Source organism: Echeneis naucrates, chromosome 4 (assembly GCF_900963305.1).
Source record: "Echeneis naucrates chromosome 4, fEcheNa1.1, whole genome shotgun sequence".
Lineage (NCBI taxonomy): Eukaryota > Metazoa > Chordata > Actinopteri > Carangiformes > Echeneidae > Echeneis > Echeneis naucrates.
This window is the reverse complement of record NC_042514.1, coordinates 2,207,761-2,220,440: the sequence shown is the minus strand read 5'-3', so window position 1 is coordinate 2,220,440 and position 12,680 is coordinate 2,207,761. Positions and strand designations below refer to the sequence as shown.

General features: G+C 40.6%; 2 protein-coding genes across 2 annotated transcripts in view; both read left to right on the top strand.

Annotated features, from left to right (window-relative positions):
- Positions 1-8,019: 8,019 nt before the first annotated feature.
- LOC115042460 (uncharacterized) lies at positions 8,020-10,707 on the top strand. The gene is made up of 3 exons (XM_029500696.1): positions 8,020-8,806; positions 9,253-9,366; positions 9,789-10,707. The coding sequence occupies exons 1-3, from the start codon at positions 8,059-8,061 to the stop codon at positions 9,887-9,889; spliced, it is 963 nt and encodes a 320-aa protein (XP_029356556.1). The 5' UTR covers positions 8,020-8,058; the 3' UTR covers positions 9,890-10,707.
- A 453-nt stretch (positions 10,708-11,160) lies between these two features.
- psmd1 (proteasome 26S subunit, non-ATPase 1) overlaps positions 11,161-12,680 on the top strand; it is a 33,894-nt gene continuing 32,374 nt past the window's right edge. Inside the window, exons 1-2 of the mRNA XM_029499911.1 lie at positions 11,161-11,323; positions 12,322-12,365. Of these exons, the coding sequence (XP_029355771.1) occupies positions 11,308-11,323; positions 12,322-12,365 (60 nt within the window). The 5' untranslated portion in view covers positions 11,161-11,307. The remainder of the gene's footprint in view (positions 11,324-12,321; positions 12,366-12,680) is intronic.

Below are 12,680 nucleotides of genomic sequence, written 5' to 3'. Positions count from 1 at the left end.
GGCATCCTGCTGCTCGAAATTTGTCGTCTCCCTCTGGGTTTCTTTTTGCCGGTGTCAGCCGGGGGGGCCCCTGATGGGAGATTTGTTGATATGATAACTTGATTAGGTTCCAGGATGGATGACATTTTGGCAGCGGGCCCGTCGGTGGCGCCCGGGGAGGCTCTGACTGGTCTCCTTAACCTCTCCTCAGGAGGCAGCTCTTATTGGTAGTAATTGGCGAATTAGCGATGTTGCTACATGGGCTCTCTGCTTTCTTCTCGCTCTCTGTGGTTTGTTGGTGGACGAGACGCCGAACAGCTGAGAGGGAACTTCTGCACGTTCATTTCTTTTCATTTGTTGGCGTCACCTCCATCTCTGTGCACCTCTAAAAAAAAAAAAAAAAAAAACGACACACACACACACACACAGACTGGGCAGATATTTTTGTTGCTGAAGCGAGGTCTGGCCATGGTCAACGCCTTTTCTCATTCCTCGCTCACACCATTCTTCACCTGGCTCTGGTCCCACAGAAGACATAATTCAATTAATGCAGCCAAGGCCTGAATTTTAAATCCCGGCCTATTTGTCTGAGAGATTTGCATCATAAAACTCTGTCACCAAGCTGAAGGTCCTCCTCCTTTTAAATTGTTCAGATAGGAAAATGAAATATACATTCTTTTTCACACAAGGCTGTTACCTCGACAACAAGAAGGCCTCATTGTTTGCTCATGGAAATGTTCCATAAATTTACAGCATGTTACAAAATACAACGGCAGAGTTTTGCTCTATGAAATCGCACTAAGAGAACAGAAAGGACAGGTTGTTTTGAGGGTTTTTTTTTTTTTTTAGCTGGTGAAAAACAGAAAGCAGCCAAATTCACCCATGAAACAGCGACTGAGCAGAGCAGATGTTTTATTTAAAGTTAATTATTTCATCTGATTCTACTGTAGTTCAACTATTTTTGAACATATTTGTTGGTTAAATTTAGTTTTTATACATTTAATATATATCCTTTCCGTCAATTAAAATTTTTGCCTCATCATGCTTGTTTTTGTGTTTCTATTTTCTTAAACATCTGTTTGTTGCACCCTGATGTTATATTTGATTGCGTTGTGTGTTTTGCAGCTCTGAAGTTGACTGTTGTTGCTTCTTTAAAGATCTCCCCCGCTCTTTAATTACCTCGTGTCATCCTCAACTCTGTGTCCAATAAACCGCTCCTCTCCGGTGACCTCTGACCTGTCGTGCACTGTGGGTTCAGCCTGACGTATTCAAGGTGTTGCCATCTGTGCCGTGCCCCACCTCGTCCCGCTCCACAGACAAGCCCTCTGTGTCCAGGCCCACTGGGCCGGAAAAGTTGCTTACAGTGGACTGTTTGTTTGGATTGGTAAAGAAAAGACAGACAGAGAAGAAGCAGGACTCCTGGAGGTTGTGTTGTGTTGTGTTGTGTTATCTTGTGTTATGTTGCGTTGTGTTGTGAGTCTCCACAGGACTGTGCTTATCTGCCCCTATGAGTTAACTTGTAACTCAGTGACCTCTGACTCCATTTAGTCAAACACAACAATAACTGTTTCTGAGCTCGACTTTACTGGGCAGCTTTATTTGTAGATCACATTATTATACACAGATGTCATTTAATGATCCTAAACAGCAATAAGCAAAGCAAAGAAGGAGAGTGATTTGAAAAGCTGTATAAAAACACAGATCATATCTAACTAAAGTGTAGGATAAAGGAGGAAAATAAAGGCAGTGGAGAGCGGATTTGATTTGATCCACTGAGCAGCATCGAGGCTGAGAAACATTTCATCCTGTTCAGATTCTTCAGCTGCTGCTGATCTGAGAGTCTTGTCATTAATGGTATTTTAATGACTTTAATTAAAAATTCAACAAGTAAAACTATCTGACTGGAAGCCGGTAAAAAGTCCTGTGACCTGAGTGATATCGTTTTTTTTTAGTTAGTTCAACATCTGTAAAATAAAACCAATACAGATAAATTAATCTACATTAAACAGGGATTCATGACAGCGTAAAACATTTTCATGCTTCTTAAGCATCTTAAGCCAGCTCAGTTTTTCATTTGGAACAGTTACTGTGCATTTACAGCAGCGTGATGATCTATTTTAGCCAGTTTACTGAAGATTAAACCACAGGGAGGGAATGAAAAACTAAATTAAATGCCGACAAACAGTAAAAATATTATAGATGAGTGAATACAGATGACACATAAAGTTAAGACTAAGAAAGACTTGATGATTGTGTGATGCATTAAAAGGACAAATTGTTTTCAGTTTGAAAACTGCAATTAAAGAGAATCTCATGAGTTTTACATAAACTGCAGAAACCCACAGAGGAATCTCTGACCCTTTGATTGACATTTAAAGTCATGCAGAGTGTGTCAACATCAGCATCCTGTTATCACAACTCTGTCTGCACAAAAAAAAAAAACTGTTTTAAAGTCATTTGATGAGTACAGAAACAAATTGTTTATCAGACTCATCTCTGCAAAAATATTCAGTTTCATGCAAAAGAGAACTATAAAACTATGAACTATAAAAGATCCAGGCGCTTCTGCCACTGAGATCCCAGATCAGATGGGTGGATGGAGCTACTTTCATCCATAATTATTTATCAAACTCCATAATCTGATCAAACGCTTTGACCATAAATCTACAAGCCAGCCCCTGGTGCTGGTGTCGGGATAATGAGGTTGGAGCTAAAGAGCTGTCAGACGTTTCATGCGGTGGAAGTAATTTGTACTTAAATGTAAATGTACTTTGCACCGCTTTCCAGCCTCTCTGACAGATGAGACGACTGCTCTGATGCATCAGGCGCCGGATGTTGGATGATCTTGTCAAAAAGCTCTTGGCGCTCAATCAGCAAACCCGCCAGGCTCCTCCATGTTCCCTTCAAGTCTCACCAAATGCTCTCAGTGCGAACAGTCCTGCGAACATGTGACGGACACTCGAGGCAGGCCGTTAAATTCAGAAACATCATTTGATGGGAAATCAGTGACGTCCGTGTGGTTTGGAGCAGGTCCAGACAATCAGTCTGCAAATCAGCAGCTTAAACCGGCTGAACTATATCCCTCAGCCTTAAACAGATGTGGCTGTGGTGTCAACACACACACACACAGGAAATCTCAGAGACGCATGTGTCATCCTGCAGTAATGACATTGCAAACATGAGAGCACATCCAGTTCACTCCTCTCCATCATATCCAGCTCTCCGTCTCCCACAGCAGATTGTTTTGTTATGACATGTGAGGGAGTACTTCAGTGCACTGTGGGCTGGGGGGGGGGGGATTCAGTAACACATGGTGCTGGATGCTCTGTGGAGGGCAGTACCAGGGACTGCTGTTGGCTCCGTTTCACATCATCAAGTGGACTCTTATGAAAATGTCACCATCTAGTGGATGTAGGTCTGCCGGAAAAAGACAGAAATGATCATTTCTTGTACAATTGTGCCACCTCTGGGCTGCTCTGTGTGGCGTGTGAGTGGAAAACTTGATGGAAAGTAATTGTTGCTTTGTAATTAATTTAATTAAAATGGACCGTTTCCTAAACAATAGAAATGCTATAATGTTGAAATTGTACATAAAAACATTTATGAGTGTTAAAGTGACTAGATAACTGATTAACAATAACATGAAGGATGAAAAATCACATGCAAGGCCATATTATGTTGTTTTGTTTTTGGCATCAGTAAAAGTTTGACCCTTAATAGTTGACCTTCAGTTAATTATTGGTGGTGATTATATCAAAAAGAATATGTGCACATATATGATATTAAAAAAGTAATATATTATCTCTGGGTCTTAAAAATTGGGTTTCACATCATTTGTTTTAGTCTTTTTAAACACGTCAACTGTCTGTCCTCAAAAAGAAAGCCTAATCTATTTAGATTTAAATTTCCAGCAGATAGAATCATTGTCATTGCTTTATTCAATCAGTTCTCATTGATAAGTCTCCAACTCTATGTAAAGTACACAATCAGTGCTGCAACATTACACTAAAAAATTATGTATGAACATTTGAAGACTTACACAGTCTACTTTAGACTTTTTATGTTTTTATTTCTTTTATTTTACGATTTTACCTTTTTTGGTTTGGTTTAATAGAAATTTACAACACCAGCACCGTTCTTTCCATAAGACATCTGTTTGACACCAGATAGTGTGTTTTCCCTCACAAGTCCACCAGACTAGCCTGAGCTGAAATATAACACCTACAGTCTATTGTGTTCGGTTTAAAACTGGGACATCACGATGTTTCCTCCCAGAAACAGTGTCTCCGGAGCTGGATTTGCTTTTCTGCTCTCCCTGATAATGAGGACAGCTCGTTCTGTGGCTCTGTGGTTCAGGACCTGGACCTTTGTTGGTTTTGGTCTGTGTTTTTTTTTACTGACTCTTGGACCTGTTTTTGTCGGTAAGAAATTTAAGAATCATTTAAATAACAAAATGTTGAAGAAAACCAAAAAGTTTTCTTTTAGCAATTATGGCCATTAAACTAAAAATCAATGTCTGGGTCAGACAAAAGCAGAGTGCTGCTAATGATTAACACAGTGAGTCCCAGTTATCACCAACCATGGACAAGTTGGCATTTATGGTCAATCTGGGAAATGGAGGCACAAAATCAAATGGGAGAACAAGAATACATAAAACAATGCAAACCCAGTTAACAGCTTATCTTCTCCTGTTTCTCTCTTTGACAAACCGACTCCAGTTTTGGGGATTCTGCCCTTTTCTGCCTGTGTTTCGGTGGCCTACTGTTCATTGAATGAAACGTCTTATGTAAAGCAGAGAAATCTGGGCCTCCAGGTCCCACAAACAGCCGCTCCCCCAGCATTCCTTCAGCACAGGTTGTTGTCTGATGAAGAAACCAGGCCAAGTTAACATCAGTGCTCCGATGTAAACGTCCCTTTATCTCTGCGATGTGTCCACAGACTTTCCAGCTCCACTGCTGATCCAATATGACACCAACCGGACAGAACCAGAGGTCCGCAGGAGAAGAAGCACAGAGCCTGACTCTGCGCTGCCTCCAAATATTCTGACCCCCTCTCATCTCTCTTCTCTCAGAAACCTGGTGTCTGACAAGAGAATCTCAGGTTGTGTAGCTGCTCCACAAACCCAACACAGCATGACGTAATGTCATCTGAGGTCCAAATGATTGAAGACGTGATAATTCTTCAGTCTAGACGCCATCCCCTTCAGCCCAAACAGCTCCAAGCGTTAGTGGACCATTTCTCAAGAAAGCTTGAATAACATCAGATGACCAAAGGCTCGAGTTTAAAATGAAGAAATAAAACAATGCAATAAATCGTGAACGAATCAATTCGACAAATAATAATAAAAACGTTCAAAGCTGAGCTGTTTTTAAATCAACAATCAGAATCCTTTAACTACAATAGAACAGAATTTAATTGAATAGGACAACACGGAGTAGAGCAGAAAACAGATGTAATAAAATAAAATAAAATAATAAAATACACTCTTTATTTTCGTAATATATTGACACATTGGGAAATCCTCCTGACTGGTGCATGTTCATGGAAAGTTCATATTACGTGCAATATATTAATTAATTAATGGCTGAGAAATCTACAGCACAAAGTTGTTCAGTTTATTTGTTGTTGTGAAGATCATTACACCAAATCCAAAAACTCTGTTGGACTGTAAGAGGTTTAAAGCCACGGCTGCATGACTTCATCCTGTAGGGATCTACTTCAACCACAGGATGGCAGCAGGAGAACGACTTTCAGCAGCCGTCGCTTGTTTCAATGGGTTTATTTTATAAAGCCAGAGCTCCTGACAGCATTCCCTGTTTCCTCTGAGGATGGAGAAGCATGAGCAGACTCTTATTCACCCTGCGTCAGAGAAAAGTCAACAGGAACAAATCCAACATTAAAGAGTTTGAGGCTGAAATAAATCACTGAGAAAACAGGTGTGTTTGGTCAAAAGGGCCAGAAATATAAAAATAGAAGCTGTGGCCTGAGGAGAGAGAGACAAAGAAGGAAGGGCAGTGTATGGCCAGCTATTGTTTACCACATCCGTGCACGTCCCTGCAGACCGACTGTGATCAGATGGCAACAGAAAACTTCATTTTAACCAGTTCAATCATCTTCTGGGTTTGTGGATTTTTAGCAACTTCTGAATGATTCATTCTCTAAAGGAAAAATAAAAACTGCAGGCAGACTTCACCTCATGAGGAGGAAACTCCAGGATATGTATGTAAAAAAGCAAACAAACATAAATCTGGTTATATTGTTTTAATTTTATTTAATTTAATTTAAATAAGAAACATTTTCCATCAAACCAAGGACAGACAAAATGACTCACTGATACCTGATATTAACACACAACTCTCATGATTTCTTATTTTTATGTTGTAAAAAGAGAATTTGTTTTCTTTCTTTTTTTTTCTTATCTGTGCTTTACAGTTCGTTTAGGTCTTCGTGTAACTCTCAGTGGACCAGATAAGCAGCTCGACCTTCAGCTCCTCCTCTCCATGGGCAAAGGGGTCAGTAGATAATGAGTGGTAAAAAACAACACACCTAAATCTTTTTAAAATTATACAATCAGGGCCGTGCACAGATAATTTGGGGCTGGTGCTCACACCGTCTGTAATAATCTGCATTTTACTCACCTTACACATTCATTCATGTTAATGCCCATATATTTATGCAGATGTTCAATATACAACAACTTACAGCCAAATTGGCAATTAATACTGAGACAAGATGCTTTTACATTTATTAACACAGAAAACACTGCCATGCTGCAAAAAATAATAATAATGATAAAGAAAATAATATGGAAAATATTAGAGAAAAGAAAAGCAAAATCAGTGTGGTGCATGAAACTTAAAAAATTATACCAGCAGTAGAATATAGAGCTCAGTTTCAAACAATGAGCTACTTTTTCTGAAAGCAAACTTGAAACTAAAATTTAAAACCTAAAATGTAAAATTAGAACATAAATAAAACTTAGCTTGTCCGAGGTAAAAAGTGCAGATGCTTCTAAATATAACATTAAATCTTTGTGAGAGATTCAATTCTGAAATTAAGTCAAATTTATATAAACAGTAGAAAAATAAACGCATTTCATATCAACTCAGTTTTTCTGTGACCATATGAGACATAAGAGAGAAATCCAGAGAGTCCATAACCTTATTATCAGTTAGGTTGTAATAGCCTGATCATAATAAGCAGATGGAGATTTTGTCTGAAGTGAAGCCAAACAACAAGTTCTCCGCCCAAACAATCAATGATCAGCTAAACCTGATAGTCAAAGGTCAGTCAGCGTTTCTGGGCACCTTATGGTGTATCATTTATTCATCTGCAAACAATGAAGCAATCCCCCACTCAGACTGAAGGGGAGGCAGCCAAGTTTGAATCCACGAACTTAGTGACTTTTCAGTCACTGACGGCACCTTTTAATTACAGAAGAGGCATGAGTGGATTAAAGGATTAGAGTCTGAGGCACTCAGCTGTTGACTGTTGATGTAGGCCGGAGGGCAGAGGTCACCGAGGCCGTCCAGCATCCCTGAAACTATTTCAGACTAACCTGTCAAAGGAGCAGGGAGAGAAAATAATTAGAGCTCTTGTGCTAAAGTTGGTACTCATGACTGCCTTGTCTTTGTTTTTTCTTTAATCCTTTCTGTGGGAAGGTTGGAATCTACAACACTGGACAGGAGGCTGGAGTCTTTTCCATGAGAATTGTGGGAATAAAGAAAGTGGCCCCTGCACGCTGAGATTTTATCATCCACAGACCAACCCGGGGATCTCCACCTATCAGACCTCAATAAAAAAACGATAACTGTGGTTATCTTGGTGTATATGATTTCTATAAAAATCGGTGTTCTGTGTTTTATTGTCCCTTAAAGGTAAATTTAATTCTACAGGGGACGGACCTGTGTTGAATGACAGTTGGCCCCGCCCATTAAGCGAACCAGCCAATAGGAAGGGAAGCCGGCCATTTATTCCCTCCCTCTTGCTGGTGTCGGTGATGACAATGAGGAAGTTTCTGTGCACTCCGCCGGTCACCGGGGAAGCAGCGGAGGTCCGGACGGTCCCGGCAGGGGGCGGATGGCACAACCGGAGGAGGACGCGCCGGTCGAGCAGGAGTTCCGGCGGATCGTTGATCTGATCGGCGGCAGAGAGAAGATCTACCTGGTCAGCGACGCCTGTGAGAGTAAAGAGGTGGACGGGGACGATGCGGGAATGCTGCGGGAATTCATCCACGACTTGTTTCCCGGTGACGGCAGCACGAGCGGCACCGGCCAGGCGTGCGCTTCGGACGACGGTGACCCCTCGGCGGCGAAAAACCACGACTGCAGCGGCAAAACAGAGACAGTCCCGGGGAACGAAATACCTCTGACCCCCAGACTCCCTGCGGGTTCGGACCCGAGAGCCGGCGGGCGTGGGAAGCCCTCGACGCGCAATGGCGACGCTCGGAAGTCGGCGGCGAGGAGGGCGAACATTTACAGCCTGAAACGAAACATAGACGCCCCCATCATTATCTTCATCTTCAGACAGAAGTTCGTCAGCAAGGAGTCCAACCATGTGAGCCTGAAGGAGATCCTGAAGGACGTCAGGGCGCGCACCAAACGGGCCACCGTCGCCCGGCCAGCCCTGATCGGATTAATACGCGCCGGACTGGAGAGCGCCGAGACGCGTCGGTGTGCTCAGCTCCTGGAGGGCCTGATCCACTCAGTGTTCCGCAAACACCCGCCAGAAACGATATGGGCCGGCTGTTTCATCCCGAAGACTCAGGACAAACTGCTCAGCATCAAGCAAAACGTCTGCAGAGTCATACACTCATCTCAAACAGCAGGTGTAAAAACACAAGTTCTTTTCAGTAGCTGTGCCAAAAAATGAAAAGGTTGAATAGTGAGTTTGCTTTAACACGTCAGCATGGGAAGATGTGTTGACATGATGTAACAGTGTGACATATAACACAACACTTTTAATGACGTGTCTACTGTCACAGGTCATTCAATTTCCTGCAAGTCATAAAACTGACGATGAAATAAGTTGAGTAAAACGTGTAATTGTTAATCCATTAATGAGGTTAGTGACTGTGTAAAGGAATACTAGGCAAACACTGATTTGTGTTGGAGGACTTCATTATGTGGATCAATCCATGACATTCACATGACCACACACATTTTTTCTTCCCAGGCATGGCTGCAGAGGCGCCTGGACAAAAGCAGCATTCATGACACAACCAGGCCCTTAATACACTTCCAAATGGTTAAACATTTTGTGGTTGCCTTTCAGATAATAACCAGGATCGAGGGAACCCGCTTTTCTGGCCGTTCCAATGTTTGTTCTTGCCTCAGAGACGAGGACCCAGCGGCGAGGCTAACAACTCTACAATCAGCAGGCAAAGAGGTAGCTACATGCATCAGGCCAAAGTTCAGTCTGATCCAGCTGGATTCTTTCCTTTCATCCTTTTTTGTACACTTTTTTAAGTCCTCTTCAGGATTCTCCTGAGGCTGGAGCCCATCCCAGATTGCACCATTTTGCCTGGCCCACAATGGAAGGAAGGCCAAACAGACAAGCACATTCACATATCAACTCCAAAGAGCTTCTCATTGAATCAGTTTCTCGGCAGTGATGATAAAACAGACCAGTGAAAAAAGAAAGCAGGAGAAACGAGCCTTAAAAGGCCAGAATATAACACATATTCAGTATTTTGGTTAAAAGTTAGTGAGTAAAGTAGAATTGAAAGAAAATGGATGAAGCAAAAAGTAGATCAAAACACTCACAACATACGCAACAGTGTAAGTGGCTGAAGCTGAATTGTTTTTCAGGTGACGCTGGAAGTGCAGAGGAAGGCATCCCGCTGAGAACCAATTGTAAGACTGCTGGTCACCATGTGGAAGGAGAGAGGGCAGCTGCGGGGGACAGCTGATGTCAGGACGTGTGACCTCTGGCTGCTCACCTATCACTGTGGGCCATTTTGTTTTTACTGTGAAGGGAAACGTTGGTGCTACATCCAGAGCCTTCGGACACATATCAGTCTTTCTTCATGTTGTTTAATATCCTCCCTACTGAGCCAAGATGTTTCTTATCAGCAGTATGTGGTCAAATCTGTCACCAGCTTGTGGATTTACAAATGGTCTGTTCTCTTCTTTCTAATGATGTCTATTGTTTCGTTACAAAGCAATGTATTCTGTATGAGCATATTGGGTGTATCACAGTAACAGCTCAGTTTTTGTTTTTTTCAGATAAAGGCTTACACTGTAGCTTATTATAGATGGAAACTGCAGAATGGCAACATTCTCTATCATTAGTTCTTGTTTAAAACAATCCATATTTGAGTCCAATCCAAGTTTATTTGGGAATATAAACCTTAAAGCACAGTATCAACAGCCATAAAAAGGGCTTTGAACTGGATGTTACCTGAGCATGAAAACTGAAGCCTCGTTTTAAGAAAGGGTCCACATGTCTTATGTTTCAGTTATACACTAATACATTATGTTAAATTATCACACAACTAATCTGGGCTGACTAACTCAGTGCTATCCCAGCACATAAAAATGTTGATTTTGTGCCTTAGATTGGTGCTAGCAGGGTAAAATTCATATATTATGAGATATCAGCACAGCTGGTATAAGTAGAAATGTGAAGTGTTTTTAGTTGTTGTTGTTTTTTTTTTTGTTGTTGTTTGTTTGTTTTGTGTGTGTGTTTAGAAAGCAAAATATTTTTCCTTTTGGAAAAAAGAAATCTGCTGTAAGGATGCTGGGACTTAATTTCTTAATTTTGCTACTGGTCACATTTTTGTGGAAAAACAAATAAAATGGCTTGTGTTTCCTCGCCAACAAGCTTAAGAAATCAATTCACATCTTTCTTTTCGCTGAAATATGAAGTATGATTCGATTCTTCAATTATGAATGCTTTTAATTTAATTTATATTGATGGAACGAGACAGTTTGTACAGTCGATGGGAATCAGTCCACAGTAGTCCACAGAAAAAGCCTGTCCAGAAATACGTTAAAATAAAACATTTTCACCATTTATTTTTAGTTACATCGAAACAGTGCAACATAAAGTCAAATAAGTTCGACAAATAAATGAAGGTGCAGCGAATGATGTAATATTTCGTTCGTGTCGTGTATTTTTAGTCAGGCGCTATTGAGGCCACTCTAACCGGAAGTCCTTTTAGAAACGGACTTGCGGCGGTGTTGAACAAAAAGAAGTTAGCAGCGGCTGCATCTGGATTTCTCTTCACAACAACAGATTCATCTCCTTAATATCCGCCCCAAAACCGCGCAGCATCCCACCGTCGTACCAGGATATTGGGGCTGAGGAGGGACTAAAGAGCCAGTCATGATAACATCTGCCGGTAAAGCGTGAAACGTGTCCTTTTCTTCTTGCTAGCCGCGGTCTTAGCTAGCTGCCATTGATTTAGCTGAGTCACAGCTAATGTAGCAACCGACCGGCAGCCGGTCAACTGTGACAGACATTAAATAAAGAAAATGCATCTTTTTTCACTACAGAAAAAAAACCTGTAACCTCACGACGATTGACCACTTCAGTTTGTTGTCACAATGGATAAATTTGAGCTAAATTGTAGTGACAGTAATGTTAACGCTTTTACCGGGGCGCTGCTGCTCAGCTAAAAACAGGTTCGTTTGTTTTAATGAAAACAAGAGGATGATTTTTGCCAACAATTCACAGAAAGAGCTGTTTGACAATCTTAGTTCCTTTAATACAATCTCTTGTCACTACTTTGTCAAAACACGTTCAGATTTAGCCATTTATTCATCTTTTAGTGCTCCTACACGGCAATCTGGATTTCGCATCCTTTCTTAAATTGCATTTCAATCTGGTTTCTCCTTATACATCTTAATATTCCCATTTACTGGTTATTTAATAAGGGAAGTTTTATTTATGACCATGTTACTGTAGTCGGCAAAAAAACAAACAAACTTGTGAATTGTATAATTCTAAATTTTGATTATATAAACATGTAGAACATAGATTCATTAGGAAAAATCAGACGTGACAGCATTCAGAGTAGAAAGAAATCAAACCATTGTTATGACTACATAATAAAATGTAATGTAATCATATTAGTAACCAAAATGCAAATGATTAAGGGTGAACAGCAAACATGTTTCTGATCATTAAATATCAGAAGAAAATGTTTGTATTTCACATTAATATGACCCAAGTTTTGCATGTGTAGATGGTCTGAATAGGAACAACACAATTTACTAGATTGCTCATTACTAAAAATAAGACTGCTGGTATTTAAAATCTGAATATTGATGAAAAAAGACATATATGAACTTGCAGTCAAACAACCACTTGATGTAATTTTATTTTATTTATTTGTAGCTGGAATAATTTCACTCCTTGATGAGGAGGAGCCGCAGCTCAAGGTAAGAACTGTGTGTGGAGAATCAATTCAACTGAAGATGGCAAACTCCTTAATAGAGACTTTAAAGTCACAAACAAAATACTTTGCAGTTCATAGATTAATTGCAAGTCCAGGATAAGCAGACAGGTGGATACTGGCTCATCATGAGCAGTTTCATAGTAATTAATGGTGACTTCTGGAGCTTTTATGTGGGACATAATATCCGCTGTATAGAAGAGGAGATGCATTAATATAAGAGGTCATAAAGTGTTATATTTATGTCTGACCTTCATGTTTGCTATTTGGTTTAACATTTTATGATGACCATGAAACCAAC